The sequence below is a fragment of the Pyrus communis genome, chromosome 9, assembly GCF_963583255.1.
Source record: "Pyrus communis chromosome 9, drPyrComm1.1, whole genome shotgun sequence".
In the NCBI taxonomy this organism is placed as follows: domain Eukaryota; kingdom Viridiplantae; phylum Streptophyta; class Magnoliopsida; order Rosales; family Rosaceae; genus Pyrus; species Pyrus communis.
The window spans coordinates 10,503,226-10,523,226 of NC_084811.1; the positions used below are offsets into that span (position 1 = coordinate 10,503,226).

At 35.8% G+C, this 20,001-nt stretch overlaps 1 protein-coding gene across 1 annotated transcript; it reads right to left on the reverse strand.

The window, feature by feature from the left end:
- LOC137746204 (cytokinin riboside 5'-monophosphate phosphoribohydrolase LOG3) lies at positions 1-3,811 on the reverse strand. Its single transcript, XM_068486279.1, has 7 exons — positions 3,534-3,811; positions 2,968-3,065; positions 2,812-2,842; positions 2,019-2,118; positions 593-663; positions 351-494; positions 1-221 (listed from the first exon to the last, which is right to left on the reverse strand). Exons 1-7 carry the CDS (start codon positions 3,654-3,656, stop codon positions 129-131), a joined length of 660 nt encoding a protein of 219 aa, XP_068342380.1. The 5' UTR covers positions 3,657-3,811; the 3' UTR covers positions 1-128.
- Positions 3,812-20,001: the final 16,190 nt, after the last annotated feature.

Genomic DNA, 20,001 nt, shown 5'->3' on the forward strand with positions numbered 1-20,001 from the left:
ACAAAAACAAAAGATGAAAAAAAAAAATCCCCATATTACAAATTTAGAGTTCTAAAAATTAGCTTCTTCAACTTCCAAAATTCCAACAAGCTTTAGTGCACTAGTGCTTGAATGCTGCCAAGCAAGTATCACCTTGAGATGTCGCATTCTTGTGTGTAGCCAAGCTGCTCCATCTCCCAATTCAACTTTGAAGCAACTCTTTCATGACATGGGACATAATCCTGTACCACCATAAGTAACTAAACATCAAACAAATTTTCAACTTAGGGAAAAGCGCCGGTCCCCTTGCATCAGAGTTCAAATCGCTTTCTCTCCCTTAGATTAGAGTACTATACAATGTTTGAAATTACCTCCAGCTTCTTCACCAGCTCCTTGGCTGTTGGTGCTGATATAATTATGTGGCGTGCGCTCGGGCTAACAAATCCCTCTTCCACGGCCTTATCGATGAACGATAGTAAGGAATTGTAGTATCCATCAACATTCAGCAATCCCACCTGCACAGACAGGAACAAAGGTGGATTAAGCCTAAAAGTTCATGTGTTTTTACCCTCAACTGGTAATAAAAATGCCGAAAAAAAGAAAAAGAAATTACCGGCTTGTCATGAATTCCAAGCTGAGCCCAGGTTATAACTTCAAGCAACTCTTCCAGAGTTCCATAACCACCTGCAATGAAAAATTAAATAAGTATTTGCAGTACAGAGTTTACAGTCCAAGCTTGATACTTCATGTCTTATATTGTAGTTATTAAGTTATGACGTAGGTAACGAAGTGATAGACACAATAAAATATACAACTGGTATAGCTACGATTCTCGCTACATCAGAAAGGCAAAACAAGATAACTAGTAGTAGAATAAGGACAATGACTATGTTGTTAATATAATTTCTTGGGGTGGAAGGTAAAAAGAGATTGAAAATACTGACGGATCCATCTGAACTTTCAACCTTGGTGAAATGTACTTTGACTATGGAATATGAATAGTTACACATTTACTATCAAATCCTTATGATGGTCAAGGCCAACCCAAGCAGGGCAATAATGGGTCTTCATACAAACAAAAATCCTTGGAGTTTTTGTATATATTTTTGAAAAAAAAAAAAGAAGGATATCTTAAACTAAAAGTTTTTAGAGAGGAAAAGTGAAAAAAATAAAAAAGTTTTGGGATGTTGAACTTAATGAGTGAAAGTGGTAAGCATCATATTCCCTGTCAGGTGCAGGTGCTGGTTGACAGAGCCAATTGGTGAAACAATTGGTGCAGTCAATATTTACAGCTATAGACTATATTTGGCAAAACAGGATATTAAACCACACAAGCAAAAGCACAATTCCTCAGAAAACCTCTAATATTCATTGTAAGATGTTGATGTGTCATGCACTGGGGACTCTCTGAAGGGTTGCTTTCTGGGTAATCATGGTGTTTCTTGAGTGTTGTGTCACAAGTTTGAGGAATTTGTCGTAGTTTACAAATTCACACAATCACAATCACAACATTATCCAATATGAGTGCATTCATACCTTCAAAAAAGACTGTTTCAACAGCAAATTATCAAGACTTTTTTAATTTTTTTGTTGCCCAAATCTTTATGCTACTGTGTTTTGTCGTGCACTCAGGTGAGGATGAATCAAGAACTTCCATTTATTTCCAATTTAGTTTATTGGGGGTGATATTTAAGTTTGAATACAAGTTTTTCTACGATAGTGATATTTTGTTATATGTGCACATCCAACTATAATGTTATTATTCTATATTGTAAAAGAGAAGAATAAACATGGTACGTCTAAAGATTAAAGAGTAATTATATATGGTATACATTGTTGTGTTTTAGAATTTTCATCTCAATACTACTCACAAGAATCAAAAAGCGGACTTGCATGCTAAAATTGGTAAAATTAAAGCCATGGAAGTACCATATTTTTTTATTTGTTTAAAAATTCTGGTGTATGAGAGAGAGAGAGAGAGAGAGAGAGAGAGAGAGAGAGAGTGAGAGAGGTTGAGGACTTATACTAGGAGAACTAACCGGGTAAGGCAATAAAAGCATCTGAGTGCTTAGCCATCTCTGCCTTTCTTTGATGCATGCCTGCAACTGCCTTCACTTCCCCCACAGTCTCACCAGTTAACTGCAAAATGGCATCAATGCACAAAACAAATTTTAGAGAGAAAGAAGAGAGAGAGAGATTTGGAGGTTTGTGTAGCAAAGCAATGATGAGAGTTACAAAATTTTGAACCCCAGACAGTATTTTTGAGATGGAAAAATAAATAAAGTTCGATATATAGAAAATGCCAAGACAGAAGAGCACAAGAAGAGCAATTACTTTATAGCACAAGTGAGCATGACATCCGGAGTATATGATGCTTCATGCGATATGACCATTAGATCTTGATAATTATATCTTTGACCAATGATCTAACGGTCCGGAGTATAAGACATCTCAAGTGTATTGGAACTCAAAAGAATCAGCAAGCTGTGGGATATTATTATTAGGGTTAGTGGCGTAGTGCCAACTACTCAAGTGTGTCATGGATAATCCATTGAAGAAGAAACAGAATTCTAGGGAACCAAACAGATAATAACAACCCAAAAGCAAAAAACAAAACGTGAAAGGGAGCAAAACAAAATAAACCAGAAAACAGTAGCTAAAAATGCTTACATCATTCCCACACAGAAGAAAAAGAGAAAGCAAGTGATTAAAAAGAAAGAACTAAGCCTTAATCTAAATCCAAATAAAACTATGGTATAATATATATATATATATTGTATTCTTTGCAACCAGAAAAGTTGAAGGACTTTTATGTGGGCGGAGGAGACATACCTCTCGAGGCATGAGCGTCTTGGGAATAACTCTGCAGGGGGAGACAATAACATGACAAAATCAGTATGTAATGCAGGACTAAACCAACCATAATTCTTTCTTAATCTCTTTGTTTAGTCTTTAATTATCATCTGAGCTTTGACATAATAAAAGTACCCAATGACATGGCGACCACCATCATGAACTGCTTGTGAGACCAAACCCATCAGTCCTATGCTTCCCCCTCCATACACCAGATCAATGTTCCTTGAAACCTTCAACAAAAATGTTCAAGTTATGAGTTTAGAGAGAGAGAGGGAGAAATATTTACATTGCCATACATTCTGCTAAAGTTTCTGTAAAAATCTCATGACCCAAATGATAAACAAGTTATAATCATAATGTGGTTGTCCCAAAAAAACAGAACAAGTTAACATGAAAAATATAAAAAGCATAACGATGATCAAGTTTTAGCAACTCCAACTAATTCCTAGCAAAACCCATCTCACACAAACAAGAAACAAGAACAAAAACATCCTAAAAAATCACATTCAAATCCAAAAGACAACAAGAATTTAAAATTTTTCCATGAACCCAACTGTCAAAAAACCACCAGAAAACTATATTTGAACCCAAATGTGTTCTCACTCTGTACCCAAGTCGAATCCCCCTCCCCTGTAGCTTAGATGGATATCCTATTGTTTGTCAAAAGAAGAAAAGAAGAAGAAGCCATTGTTTTATACCAGTTCCTTGCCAAGTTCAATGGCAGCATCGTGATAGCTGCTCTTCTTCCCTTGGCTGCTCCCACAAAACACACAAATCCTCCTAAACCTGGATTGCTGCTTCATTTCACTCTCAATCTCCATTCTTTCTCTCTCAAACCACTCAACTTTTTGTGTTACTTTTCAGAATCAAATGGATAATTTAAGACACAACTTTTTTCTGCTAGTTCCTCTGTCTCTGTTTTACTTCTGACCTCTTTGTGTTACAGAACTTCCCAACTTCGTGTTGGTGGTGCCGTTTCTCGACTTGCGTATTTATAAGCAGCCCCCGCACATGAGTGCCTCTTTAGCACGCTTGAAGTTCACACGCTTTGCAAACACACACACTCACACAAGTGCACAACTACAAAGCATTGTCACGCGTGGACCACTCTGTTTTTATTTGTGTTTTTCTTGATCTTCTTTCATTTGGAGACCAAAATTTTAAAATATATATGCAAACCAAATGATGTATCATCAATATGAAATAAGTGCGTTATTCAACGCTTAAGTAATAATACAATCATCAACCACCACATCATTTGGTTTACAAATTTAATTTAAAAAATTTGATTTCTTAACATTATCCTTTTTAAGTATCTCCCTCCCCTTTGTTGGTTTCGTACCATTGTGATCAGAAATAAATTAGGGCGTAAATTAAGTTATCCCAGTTTTATATTTATGAAATAATATTATTATTCTTCCGGAATTAATGCTTGAAAGTAAAATAGAACAAGGGAAGTAGTTACCTCGTTTTTTATGTTATAATAAAGTTCGACTGTTACATTTCTCTATTTTTTTATGTTATAATAAAAATGCAGCTATGCCACAATCGGAGAATAGTCAATAGTTAATACAATGCCCCTTGTAAAGCAAAATAGATTTTGAGTTTGAATCTAAAACTCTTGCTTGACAGTGATGTTGAACTAAGTTCGAATGTTTCGAGATCAATGACTATAATGCTCGGATCACTAACCTGCGAAACTAATTAGACAAGAACGATTATCCCTAAACTCATTATCAAGGGAAATTAATTCTTAAGGCCAATATCACTAATTACGTTGGACAAATTCTTTTTATTTCTCTTTCAATAGACCTTGAAAATAGTAGTTTATCCATTCAAGTCCAATCATCTGTACCTAATTAGGGCTAAATCTCAATAATGTATTTGAGAGAGTATTTTAGTTTTCTATTAAAACTTTTCCTTGCAAGTATTTATTGACGTAACTAGTGGAATTTTGGCCAAATACATGTTCTAATTTTCAAAGAATCATATGAAAATGGTTCAACATTTGACATGAATACCTTTACACTAAACTATTATTAACACAAACAAATAGATTAAAACATCCATAGATAGTAAGCCAATAATGTTTCATACTCTAAATTAGGCAAAAAAATGCAAAGATATATTAAAACATTAAACACAATCTAAGTTAAAAGCCATCCACTAGTGTTCATTTAATTAACAACAATCTACCGAGCCCATTCTATTTATTTATCTCAGGAAAATCAACTTTAAGAACACAGACAAACATCCATTTTTTTTAACATAGGAAAAAGCCAAAAATGGACAATCCCATAGGGGTGTGTATATTTATTTAAACCAATCAAGATGGGCACCACTGACTAATTTAATTGTATTTTTTTTTATGACATTTTAACATTTACATATATTTATGTGAGAAAACAAGAAAAGTATGGGTAAGTTCAGAAGGCAGTGGTGGTGGTGGATAAATATATGGAGCATTGTGCATATATGATTGAATAAACAACATTAGTGGGTTATGACCTATCAGCTTGTGCCCCCATCGACACTCCTCTCGACACACTTGGTGTACGGATAGGAAACACTTCCAATTTCTTTCACGCGCTCCTTCCCCTTCCCCGTATCCACCACCCTCCACCACCACCTTCACCTCCTCTTCACTTCCCTTCTCCAAGCATGCTCTCCCCAATACACATCCATACTACACTTATATCACTAATTGCACTCCCATCTTCTCCGCCTATCAAACATGACCTTCTCCATAAACCATGAGTTCTCTTACGACAGTGTAACATAATAAATGCTTATGTAACATGAAAAATTGTGAATCTAAATCATTAGTCATAGTTATGTTTATAGAAGTGTTTGATATTAATTCACAATGAGACGACATAAATATTTATATGAAAATGTTATTCTACCATAGGAGTAATACTATGTAATAAAGAAATGTTGTCTTACTGACTATGTAAAAGTATAAGATACTTATGTTGTTAGACCAAACCTAATTCATAAAATTTGGGTAATAAGTATTCATCTAATTTTGGCAATAGAATATTACTGATTGGTAATAGGTAAAAAATGTTATTTTTTTTATTATACTAATATATTGTCAAACTATGAATGTAAATTATTGATTACATTGATTTTTATTAAAATGTGACATTGATATTTACAGCCGAACAAGATAAGCATTACTATTAGGGGTGGATCAAGGTGGGTTAGTTGAGCCTATGGATGTCAGAGAGCTGGTTGGGGAGAGCCTCGGTTGACCCATGATCGTCTGGGCATCGGGCATTTAGTGCACACAATGTGTTCGATGAAATGGCCAACCAAAAATTTCTCAAATCTATCAAACGAAACGTCTCAAAAAGATCTGAAGGCCTTGAAATGAGAGAGGATGCCTATCAAATATCTTCTCAAAATATTCGTCGATATCAAACTATCTGTCAATATATCTGTAAATTGAGGAATCGATATTTTTGTGAAGATTGATATTTAAAACCTTCGTTCACCCAACTCTCATCTCCTCTCTCTCTCCATCTTTAACCAAGGCGAAGGCATTGTTCAAATCGGTTCCCCTCTACATGTTATTTCTAAGGTTCAAATCGTTTAACTTTTCATTGATATTTCTGTTTAAATTGTTTTAAATTATGTTTAAATCTTGACCTCATGAGATAAAAAATTCTGAATCCACCAATGATTACTATATTGCATGTGTTTGGAATGAGATCATTTTCCTCTATATAATATTACCCATATGCTAATTGGTTCTTTCTATTTTGTGGAGTGCTTGGAGTTTTTGCTGCATAAAACTATTATTATCCTAAGCTTATATTTTAAGTTTTGCTCATTGCCAGGATTGCAGGAACTGAACCCATGCCCTTAAAATAATGTGTAGTACCGTTTTCATTTTAATATGCCCTAATCCCCAAAATTGGCCTTTCTGGCTGCTTCTGTTTACTTAGTTTCCTATGTTTTATGTTTGGAGATTATAAACTTATAATTACTATTCTTGGTAGGGGATTGAGCTTATACTAATATACTATTTATAAGCCTTGTGCATGCTTGCATGCGCGTTTAAGGCATGTTTTTATGTGTTTGTTAGTAAAAAAATTTGACTAGAATATCACACACCCACATACAAACTTAGGACTAATTATGGCATTTTATTAACACTATATATATCACAGTGTTCTACAAGTGTCAATTAGATCCCATCGCCATTAGTTGAAGGAATATTCTTAAGGAGACATCTTGGCTAACCGTACCCAACAAACAAAATTTATTTTAGTGGAAAAAACAGTGGATTTTATTGTATATTACGGAATACAATTTTCAAAGAGGGCAGTCTAGAGGCTCTTTAAACAAACAACAAACACAGCTTAATTTGGTTATGCTGTAAGTATTTATTCCGTATCATCTTATTTAAGGAAATGAAACTTTACTAATAGAAAAACAGCTTGCGCGCGCATAAGAGGCACTTGTGTGACGAACAAACATATTCGTCGCGCAAAAATGGCAGGAAAGGGAAAAAAAAAATTTATGCGACTAAATTATTTGTGGCGCAAGAATACTTCGCACGAAGAATACTTATTGTGGTCGCGCAAGAAAATGCGGGAAAAAAATTGCCGCCAAATGTTTGTGCGACGAAAATTTCCACATATTCATCGCGCAAAGTTTCACTGAAACTGTCAGATGCCTTCAACCGCTCCCATTTAGTGCGCATTTATGACGCATTTTGTGCGATGAATAAACGAATTTGTGTGATGAAGTGGTTCGTCGCGCAAAGTTTTCCGAATGCTATATAAACACAATTTCAGAACCCTAATTTTCAAAGATTTTCAAAGGTAATGGCCGATTTGGGAGAAGGCTCTCGCGAAAGTAAAGTTGTATTGTGAGTAGAGAGGTACCGACGTAAACAAGTGCCCTACTTTGAAGACAAAAGTAGGGGTGATGCGTACGCCAAACTTAGGTTTGATATTGGGGGTTTGGTGCGGAGGGAATGTTCTGTCAAGTTTGAGTCTTGGAAAAAGGTGCTTGAGGAGTTGAAGAAGTCTATGCTGGGGAAGTTATCGGTAAGTTTGTATTAAATAATGTATAATTATTTTTGTTAAAAAGTAGTATTTTTAAAATTACTAATTTATTGTTATTGGCATTAATGTAGGTTCATTGGGATGTTGATGAAACCAATGAGAAGCAGTGAAAGTATTTGGATGACCTTTTCAAGAAGCATTTCCGGTAGTGGAAGTTTGATGTGTTGCTGCCTCGGAGGAGGAGGATTGAAGTTGAATTGTATTTTTTTCTTTTTTATGAAATAAGATTTTTAGGACCTTATATCTGATTTTAATTAATAAATTTATGTTATATGGATGACTATTAATATTTAAATTAATTATAATATGTATTTGGGAAAATAAATTAGCTTTGTTAATGAATTTGGTAATGTTTAATTAGGTTTGAGTTTTTTATTTAGATAAAATAAAAATTTACATTAGATAAAAAGAAAATGGAAGTAAATTAAAAAAAAATTAAAAAATATGCATTTTGCACGACCAAAATAGTATTCGTCACTCACCTTGTTTACATTAATAAATTATAAAGTAAACGAAAAAAAAATGTAGCCTTGCACGACAAATTATATATTAACTTTATAATATTTGTCGCGCAAAATCATTCATCCTAAAGTTAACTTTATAATTTGGATTCAGCTATAGAGGCAAAACTGCAATAAAACTGCAATGTAGATATGTAAATTTCGTTGCATGCAAATGATGCATCACAAAGCTCCATATAGTATATGACTCATCACAAATGGACATGTCATTAATGACATGTGACATGTGGCACAAATCAAGCAAAGGAAGCTCAAAAGCATTCCTAAAATGCGGCAAAGGGGAAGAAATCTCCTTAAAATCGGCAAGGGGCCCAAATTGCTCACAAAACTAGAAAGAAAGCTAAAACATCTTCACAAAACAAGCAAGAATTGAAGATTGCTCACGAAATAGGCAACAAGCCCTATAGACTTCGGCCAAGCAAGGGAAAGTCGCTGAAATTAAAACACAAAACATACCTAAATTCTCCCATGGAGGTCAAATCCATCCAAAGGCATGGCTTTAGAAGTCTATAAATACAAGGTCCCAGGACAAGCATAAAGGTCGAAAATTTCTACAATCAAGGTCGACAATTTCTATATTGAAGGGTTGAAATTCTCTCAAAAGGAGAATCTCTGCCAAATCTTTGAAGACTAATATGCTGCCAAAACTCTCTTTGAAGAACGTACAACCAAAACCGAAGCTTTCTTTCCACCAAAGGGGAAGCATTCCCTTGTAGAATCACCAAGCCCTTGTGCCAACTCCCTTAAGACTTTGTTGCAAGCTCAAAACTTGTAACGACATTCGATTCAAGATTAAGTCACTGAGATCCTTGAATCAACAAAATACCACATCAACATCACCCTTGCCACAAGTCACACAAGCCTTGAGGTGAAGACTATCCACGCATTGTTTCAAGCTCAAAACTTGAAGCAATCATTCAATCGTTCGTTTAAGATCAAGTTATCGCAACCCCTGGATCAACAATCCACCATCTACATCAAATTTGAAGACTAAATTAGAGGAAAGTTGTAAACAGAGATTGTAACCCCTAATACAAATCTACTTTGTACACGTGTTCTTGTTTACTTTGTTATAGAATTTTCGTGTTTACATGCAGATTCAACCTCTGCACTTCTTCCCTTTGTTTTTCTTCAATCCGGCATCCGTCACTTCCATTTTCTCTTAATTTCATCATCTAATATGCCATCTATCTTCTTCTCTAGGTTGATCAAGCTATCTCGGTGTGTCTGGTAAGCAATTTTTTTAGGGTAAAAGTATTAATGTAAATTCATCCTAACGCCATTAAATTCGTTGTCTATAGGGATATTGTGTGTGATTAGCGATTGGTGGAGAACGATTTAGAAGGTATTTTCTTCATTTTATTTTTTAAAAATATATAATTATTTAAATTATGTTGTTATGTTTATATTATGTTGTGAAATTATATTTATATTATGTTGTTAAATTTGTACATGACATAAAAATATGTGTTGTGATACAGAGTTAATTGTAATAAATTTCGTACTTGATTTTTTTTTTTTTTTTTTTTTTTAATTTTATAGTAAAACTTAGTTTCCCATTCAAGGATTAGTTGGATTTCATGCAAGGATGCAAAAGCATGACTGCGATCCAATTGATTCTTGAATTGTCCCATTATTTAACAGTTTGGGAATGCATAGTTATGGCGTGTAGTTTATGGTTGAAGGATTAGGTTTCAGTTGTGGGAATTTCGGTGTCATCTACGTACGTTCTTCGGGTGGCACATAGGTATTTCATATCTACATTATCCATCTGAAGAACTGTATCGAGATGTTATCGAAATTCCTCCACGTCGAAATCTAATATGATGTAGCCGTAAATTACGTGACATAACGTTGCATTCCCGAATAGGCTAGGGTCTTTACCGGAGGCATAAGGTGACAATATCATTTATACGAAGTTGTTGTGATTGTTGTACTTTTATTGTGGTTACAGGAATTATGGACATAATGTGGATACAAAACCCAAATAAATGCGCGGACGAATACTTGGATGGAATCGAGGATTTTATTGAATTTGCACGTACACATAACTCAGGTGTAACTGGAATCCAGTGTCCATGTAAGAGGTGTAACAACACGTTAAGGGACACAATTGAAAATGTTCGATTTCATTTAGTAAGGAATGGAATGGTAGAGACCTATAATACTTGGAACCATCATAGGGAACAATTAGACAATGCTTCATTTTCAAACGCCATAAGAGCGGGCAATGTTAAACCTATTGTGGATCCTAATGAACAATCATGGATATTATAAATGATGCTTTTCCATTTGCATCGACAAACACCAATCAAGAATGGGAAGATGAAATGGCTACAACAATGGACAATGCAAAGTTTGAACAATATAAAAAACTATTAAAAAATGCCAACCAAGAGTTATACCCGGGGTGCGAGAGCTTTTCGGTTCTTACGGCCATTGTAGAACTAATGCATGGAAAAATAAAGTATTGTATGTCTAACTGGTGTTTTGATTACTTTTTGGGGATTTTCAAGAGAATGCTTCCTAAAGACAATTGTTTGCCGAAAGACCATAGACATGCGCAAAAGGTGTTGAATGGTCTCGGATCAGGTTATGAAAAAATTCACGCTTGGAAAAATAATTGTATTTTATTCTAAAAAAAGAATAAAGCATTGGATAAATGCCCTGTATGCAATGAGTCGAGGTTCAAAATGACATCTGAGAATAAAATGACTAGGATCCCACAAAAAGTCATGCATTATCTGCCTTTGAAACCTAGGTTGCAGCGATTGTATACGTCGATGCATAATGCCACCGACATGAGATGGCATAAAGAAAAACGGGTAGACAACGATGTGATGAGGCATCTTACAGATAGGGAGGCATGGAAAAAATTCGATCGAACATTCCCCGAGTTTGCTGCTGATCCCCGGAATATTAGATTGGGACTTGCCACTGACGGATTTAATCCGTTCGGGGTTCTAAACCTACACCACAACACTTGGCCAATTTTCGTATTTCCATATAATTTGCCACCTTAAAAATGTATGAAAAAAGAATACATGATGATGACTCTTTTGATAATTGAGGATCCTAGTAGGTCAATCGATGTTTACTTAAGGTCGTTGGTTGATGAGTTAAAGGATTTATGGACAAATGGTGTGCACACGTACTATAAGTTTACTGGTAAGATGTTCACTTTACAGGCAGCAGTTATGTGGATTGTGAACGATTTTCCCACATATGCAATGGTTTCTGGGTGGAGCACTAGGGGTTATGTGGCATGCCTAACATGCAAGGATGATGTAACATCTGGTTGGCACGTTGAAAAACTTTGTTACCTTGGTCATCGGAGATAGTTACCATGGAACCATGAGTAGCGAGAAAAGGATAAAGAGTTTGACGGGAAAATAGAGTATCGCCTCAAACATAGAGAATGGTCTGGTGATCAGATTTTGGAACAGCTTAACCGTTTGGATTTTGCTCCATTTGGGAAAACAGTGAGTAAGACCAGACCTTCTACACATATGAACTGGACGCGTAAGTTTATGTTTTTTGAGCTCCTGTATTGGTCGAAACTAAAATTGAGACACAACCTCGATGTTATGCATGTTGAGAAAAGTGTATTTGACACATTGGTGGGCACCATTCTCGATATTGAGGGCAAGACAAAGGACACGATCAAAACTCGTCTTGATTTGGAAAGAATGGGCATACGGATGGGTTTATGGATGAATAGGGACAGTGATAAAGCCAGAAGGGACCTTGTGTTTTTTTTCCATGAAACCAAATGACAAAAAAAAGTTTTTAAAGTTTGTATCGTCTGTAAAGTTTCCCGATAGGTATGCTTCTAATATTACGCGTTGTGTGAATGTTGATGGGGTAAATTTGTTGGACTAAAGAGCCATGACTGCTAAGTTTGAGATGATATTCCCTCCAGCTTTCTTCATAAGTATGATCCACGTGGTGGTTCACTTGCCGGAAAAGGCATTGCTTCCTGGTCCTGTCAACTATAGGTGGTTGTATCCAATAGAACGGTATATAATCCTCATCATTTTTTTATTATCATTAACCCACACTTACTAATTTGTATCGTATCATTTTATTTTAGCAGGCTTGTCGGGGAGTTGAAAAAAAGTGTACGCAACAGGGCGAAGCCCGAATGATCGATTATAGAGGCTTTGGTTCAATATGAGTCGCTTACATTTTGTGGAATGTATTTAAAAGATGTGGAGATGACTTTCAATCGTCTTCAGCGCAATAATGATAGGGGTGTGAGAAAGGAGAAACTTTCTATTTTTTCCCAATGCGCACCATCCTTTGGAGATCCTGTACGAGGCAAGTCGTTTTCCAAAAATAACATGGAGGTAGCGCATTGGTTCGTACTAAACAATTATGCTGAGATAATGGCTTACCTAGATGCATGAAGAGATGATGAAGCGAATATCCATCACATTTGTATGGCAAGAAACACGGAGAATTGTTTCCACGGTGGTTTCTCATATATGTAAGTTATAAGTGTTTTTTATTTGACATATATATTGTAGTATTTTATTTTCTTAAACTAACAGGTGTATGTTTTTGTATAATGTTAGGTGAATAAATTGAAATCATTGAATTCCCCAATTTACAATGAAGAGTTATATAACTTGGTGTTCAACCCCATTTGCGCTGAATTGTTCTCGGGTTGCCATGTTAATGGCGTCAAGTTTTTGGGGGCTGCACGAGATGAAAAGTTGTGTACGCAAAACAGTGGTGTCCATGTCCCAGGTGGAGGTGAAAGTATGGACATCGATTTCTATGACAAACTAACAAGTGTCGTGCAATTGCTTTACAAAGACCAATGCCAAGTGATCATGTTTAAGTGTCGATGGTTTGATACAAACCCAAATAGGCAGGGAAGTGCTAAAATCGACCATGGCTTACTATCTGTGAACACTAACAGAACCTGGAACAATGACGACCCTTACATTTTGGCAAACATGGCAAAACAGATTGTGTATCTAAATGACCATAAAGCCAAGAGAGGTTGGAAAGTTGTTCAAAAGATGGATAAAGGAATGTGTATGATATACTAGAACAAGACCCTATTGACGACGACGTCGACGACGTTGACAATGTCGCTGACCAACATTTAGAGTCTTCAATCGAAAATGATGCGGAAACACTTCGAGATACAAATTTATCTAATAACCATTTAAGATACAAGGAGTGGCTTCAATCGAAGTACCGATTCAGTCAATTACAATTGACCTCAGTAATCTTTCACAATACGATGGTGCAGGCCAGAATGACGACGGTGATGTACTTATCGAGGGGGAGGATTAGGAGAACGAAAGTGATGATAGCGACGATAGTGAATGTTATTATAGTTCGGATAATGAATAACGCAATTTATTTGTGACTTACTCTATAAAACATATTAAATGATTTTTTTTGTAATTTATTTATCTTATGTTATAAATAAATTGTTTTTATTTGAATAAATATAAATATAAATAAATTAAATTTTCAGCTCATTGCGTGACGAACATGAAAATATACGTCGCGCAAATGTTATTTGCGCGCGCAAGGAGGTGAAAATTTTGACTTTCTGGGCGGGCATGAAAATAATTTTGTGAAAATTCGAATTTTTTGCGCGACGAATATCTTCTATTCATTGCGCAAGAACCTCGAGATTTAACTGAAATCGCAAACACGTTCCCTTCATCTCTTCCTTTCTGTAAACTCTCTCCCTCCAAAGCCCTCTCTCTCACTAAATCTCTAACACCCTCCCTCTCGGCATCTCACCCTCTTGCCCTCTCGCCCCCTCGCCCCCTCGTACTCTCTCTTCCTTCTGTGACAACCTTCTTTCTTCCTCCTCCAACAACCCTCTCTCTCTGAGGTAATTTTTCAATTTACTTAACTCTAGTAAAGTTAGGAATTAGGGTTCTAAAAAATTTTAGGAATTAGGGTTCTAGAAAATTTTAGGGCCTGTTTGGTATCCTATTTGAAAATTTTATTGGTTTTCAAAACATTTCTTGAAAACAATTTTCTTTAAGACTCAAAAACTTGATTGGTTTACAATTTAAAATTTTTAAATCTTATGACTTAAACTAGACAAAGAGATCTAAAAAGAGGGGGCCGTAGGAGAGGAGAAAGAAGAGAGAGGAGGAAAGAAAGTAAGAGATGATTGAAGGAATGAGAAAGAAGAGAGAGGATCGGACGAGATAGAGAGGAAGAAGAGTGAGAGAAAGAACCAAAAGAATGAAGAGAACTGATTGGAGGAGAGATGAAAAAAGTAAAAAAAAAAGAAGAGAGAAAGAAGAAAAGAGAGAGAAAGAGAGAGAGAGAGATTTGGAGTGAGAGGGGAGGAGGGAAAGAAAAGAAAGGAGTGAGTTTAAGTTTAAAAACTCTAAAAAATCACTTTTTATGTTTTTAGAAAATAGACTATATTTATGAGTTAGTCTTGAGTTCAGTTTTTGAAAATAGAGTACCAAACAGGCTATTAGGAATTTGTAATTTTTGTAATTTTAAGATTATTTCATGCTTTGATAATCACTTTATAATTAGGGTTCTAATCTGCTTTGATTTTTATTATTAATTGCTTTCTGGTTGCTCGAAATCTAATGCTTTGATAATTGCTTGTTAGTTGTTTGCAATTTTTGATAAAACCCCATGCCCTCAATTCCATGGTACTTCACAAGTAGTCATTCATATTGCACCATCTCGGTTTAGGCTCTAGGTTTTTCATGCATCCTACAACAATCGTATCCCTCTCTTCCACCATCGATTTGATGTCGCTGTAGAAAATTGTAGTAATTGTTCGGGTTTTTATAATTTGCATAAATGAACCCTTTTTTGCAATGAATTTTGTAATTTTTGTACGTGATGTTTATGAAGTTTCTCCATCCAGACCTTGGTGTTGGTAATTCAACTTTCGATTTTGACACGAACAATTTACGGTTTTTGTGCTACGGTTTTTTAGCTTTATTATTTAACGTTTGATTTTTTTTGTTGTTTGATTTGTTTCCCGGTTGCATTTGCAGAGGGACCACAACATCTTGGATAGCTTCTGTATGTCCCGTAGAATTTACATTTTTTTTTTTTTTTAATGTCGCTATATAAAGTTTGATGCACATGCCAAAATAGAGTGGAAATGAATTCAAAACTTTACTATAGATTATTTAGTTGTCTTCGTGAGATTGAATGGTCTTCTGAGGCATTTCAAATGGTAATTGTATTGGTATTTGTCAAAGGAAGAAATTAGGATTTAGGATCTTGTTGACGCTTAAAACTTGTAAATTGTGATGAGGATTTGTACCTTTTGTGTGGATTTCCTTGAATGTCAAGGGTTTGCCTTTCATGCATCTTGATGCAGAGAACTTATACTTCTGTCATTCTTGAGTCGTTTCTTGTTTTTGTTAATAAAATCTCTTAATTAAAAAAGAGGTTGCTCGCTGTACTTTGAATCCACTTTCTGAAGATGCTAATGTGGAATTACGTTCTCACAGATTGTGATACCAACTGAAATAGGCCAAAAATTGGGATATACAGACGGTGCTAAGTTTCCAAACGTTAAACAACATAATCATGCCGTATCATACTTGATTGACTCAGGCTGATAGTGGTTTTGAAACCCTCAAACTCTGTTTAGGTATAGGTTCCAAGAATAACTGCCCAAGTTGCACACAATTACCCCAGACTTTGAGGACACTAAGTAGTTTATATGTTTTTAGCTATTTTTATCCTCTTTTTGACAATTTTGTGCTATGGCTTTTTAGCTTTGTTATTTACCCTTTCATTTTTTTTATCGTTGTATATCTTGGATTGACACACCCCAACCCGGAATGTCAACTTTGACTTCGAATCGAGCTGTGCTGGCTGACACCTAGAAGGTGACGAAGTCATAAAGTGTAGTGATGTGGAAAATGTGAATAAATTTAAACCTAAAAGTGCCTAAATGCAAGAGTGCGCTGAGAGCGGGAATGAACCCAATTCACACATGATGACAGAGCATAAGTACAGTACAGTAAAATAGAGTGAGAATTATACCCATCGATGGTAATCGTCTCCACCAAGATTTCCAAATAATCCTCGTCGATACGAAAACTCTGCTACTAAAACCTGGAGGAGTGAAAAACAAGGGTGAGTGGGCCTGAAAATAAAGTTTTAATAAAAACCTTTTGAAAACGTTATAACCCCTCGCCGTAAAACCTGTATAATTTCCAGAAAATACTACTACGTAGGCATGAAAACCAATGAACAAGAGTAGCGAAAACTGAAATATTGCATGTCATAATATCTCAGCAATAATAAATGTAAGCCAGGTGTGAAACCAATATAAAATAATATGCCAGTCAGAGTCACCTAACGTGAATTGTACAACTAGACATGTAGCTCATCAATCTAGGCTAACACAGTCACCCAGTGTGACATGTACGATAGGCTAGGTATAAATATGTACTCTCAAGTGCTATGATTATGTGAAGGCTGTACAATAGTTCGTGGGTCACCTATAAGTCAGAACTGCCTATTGTGGTCTATACGACAGGTTGGCACCAGACTTGGATCCAGGGTGAACGTGCGGTGCGGGAAGTGAACAATCACGTGAAGGCTGGCCCTAAATAAATGTGTGCGTACCAATTCAATACCGGGGTGCAACCATGATGAGCTCTAAATAAATGTGTGCATACCAATGCAATACAACCCATTCAATCACAAAGTAAACTCACCTGAACTTACCTACGCATCTCGTAGGATCGTTTAGCATTTCACAATTTCATAACAATACAACATTGCAAATATAACAACATTTAATCATGGCATGATATGCATAACTCAGTTCAAAGAATTTGTGGAACTATGAAAGGAAAAAGACCCACTCACCTGGAGTCCGTGCTACAACTCCCTAGCACGAATATTAAGGGATCTCCAATGATCGGTGCCTATAACAAATATTCACGTCTTAGAATTCTTATCGATAAAACACGTAACTTACATAAAACACATCCCCAAGGATGTTCTAGAATGATTTGGGACCCATTGACCAAAAGTCAACCGTCAGTCAAAGATCGACGGTAAGGTCCACAACCCTACGCAACTCGATCCGGAAGATCTGCATTTCAGATTTCCGATTCGTAACTTCCAAAGATCCACATTATGCTTCTAAAAAATCATACTAAAGTTTCATTACGATCGAACGGTTGGATCTCCGCCAATTGCAAGTTCAATTAACGTTTTATTTTATGAACTTACAAATCCAATTCAGGAAGATCCATATGTCGGATTCATGATCTGTAAGTTCCTGTGATCCTCATATATTACGTACTATAACGTACTAAAGTTTGGTGATGATCCAACGGTCGGATTGTCGATTGCTATAATAATCAAGTGGCGGATCCTATCAAAACTATGCTCAAATGATGAGATTTCATCAATCTAACTTCACCTATGGAATTGGGGTATCAAACTTAGCTTAGGAAGGTTAGGGGATGCCTTAGCCCACACGCCACCGTTCTCAATGAGTAGAGCAGGTTTTATACCTATGGCCAAGTCTAATTTGGTTGGGAAAAGCTTCAAATCGCCACGAACTTGTCAGAAACCCTAAACTGGGTGTTCGTTGATTCGACTCCAAACAAGCTCTGATGCCCCAACCAATGCATGGGCTTTGTTCATGAGGTTGAGGAGAGTCTATTGGTGGTGGTGGTTGGCTGAGTTTGCTTCAGGAATGGCGAATTGTCGCCATGAGACCCGTCGCACCCACCGGTGCTATTCTCCACGGAATGAAGCCAAATCTCATCGAGTTTGGGGTGGAATTCATAGCGAGGATGTCGTAGTGATGTTTACAGGTCATGGTTGGCCGTGAAAAGCTAGGAAAATGCTATGAAAGGTGTCGGAAAAGCCGAGGAATACCGGGTTGCGACATGGAAACGGGTTGGGGGTTTGATTGGCTACCCCCTCAACTCTCTCCCTTCCCTTCCTTTTTCTCCTCTCCCATTGGTTCTCTCATTTTCTCCCTTTCCTAATCGGTCCGGTTGCCCCCTCCTTCCTCTCCTTTATCTTCCATCTCCACCGCCCATCTTTTCTTTCCTTTAATCAGGGCCACACACGTGGCTTTCCAGATTTTGCTTCAAAAATCTGGAGCATTCTAGAAAATAATAAATTTACAATTTTACCCTTGACTTCATTCGTTAATAACTCCTTCGTTATAACTCCAAATTAAGTTCCGTTTGCGCGCATGTGTTCGTAACGACGAGTACTACAAGGATACGGCAAGAAAATGGATCTTACGTGACTCGACAAGGCGGTCAATAAAAGTCAATGCATTTGCCTCGAAGGGCATTTTCAAAATTTCACATTTTAAAATTATAAAAACCATAGTTTTTGGGGACGAGTCGTTACATGGATAGTTTATGTGCTTATAAAACATTTGAGGGTAAGATTCGCATGGTTATTTAAATCTTTGGATTTTGTTTCTTCGATTTTAAAATGGAAAAAACTTACTAACTTTTCTGCCCATATATTTTAATTAGAATATGTTGTGAGTTATGATGAGCAATTGAATCGGGTTTGATGGTTTTCATTTAATAAGAGAAGCTGCCAGTGTAAGGCGAGAGAATGTGGTAGATGATGAGGACATGATTAGGATAGGTTCTCTCACCGCTTTCATTTGGTTGATCACTGATATTTTTTGGATCCATTTTTTGTTATCTGATTTCTAACTTCGTTGTGTCATAATTATTTCAATCTATTGTTTAACATGTATAGTTTTTTTCAGGGAATTGTTGCCGCACATTTATTGTTATTCAAGCAGCGGTAAACTACATTATATGATAATTTTCAACTGTGGTATTATTCAAAGGATTAACATTTTTGTAGTACGATTTTGAAGATTTAAGTAAAAAATGGTTGGTTAAAAAGTTATAATGAGCTGTTAGTTTTGGATTTACACAATTAGGTGTTCAATTAGTTGAGGTTATTTGATTTGCTTTCATTTTTCTTTGTTTTTTACTTTCTCTTATTGTCATATATTTTTGTGACTTATTCTTATTCTATGGTTGTAGTATTATGTTAGTTTTGCACAATATTATTATTTTTATGACTTACTCTTATTATGTGGTTCTGTTTATGCCCAAAAAATAGTTAGCTAAAGTGTATTCAGAAATGGTTTTTTTTTTTTTTTTTTTTTTTTATCAATGTGTTCTTAGTATTTTTATATGTTGTTGTGGTTTATTATTATAAGTTAGCAAGCATGGAGTGAGTGTGGAATTTGGGTATTGGAATTGGATTGAATTTATTTGTTAATTCAGCTTACCTAAACGAGTATATGCACTGTTTGAAGTTATATACAACGTATAGTAGTTTGCATTTGTGGCAACACTAAGACACCGAGTGCACTTATATTGCAGCATAGAGTTTTTCCTTCAAGCTAATCGACTATATTTTTGAAAGAAAAAAACCTTCTGTGCATTGGTATTTTGAGCAGCCCCGAAACCATATCATTTGTGGATTGAATTTCTGAAGGCTGTTGCTACCATATCACAACATATATATGCACTGAATTTTTATTTTTCTAATTGTGCAGATGTCGCAGCTTATTA

What these genes read in the sequence shown, in the direction of transcription:
- LOC137746204 (XM_068486279.1), bottom strand. Translation starts at nt 3,656, where the DNA reads ATGGAGATTGAGAGTGAAATGAAGCAGCAATCCAGGTTTAGGAGGATT. An exon ending in TGCTTTTATTGCCTTACCCG is followed by an intron (nt 664 to 2,018) that starts GTTAGTTCTCCT and finishes TTTTCATTGCAG; the next exon opens with GTGGTTATGGAACTCTGGAA. An exon ending in AGCTGGTGAAGAAGCTGGAG is followed by an intron (nt 222 to 350) that starts GTAATTTCAAAC and finishes ATGGTGGTACAG; the next exon opens with GATTATGTCCCATGTCATGA.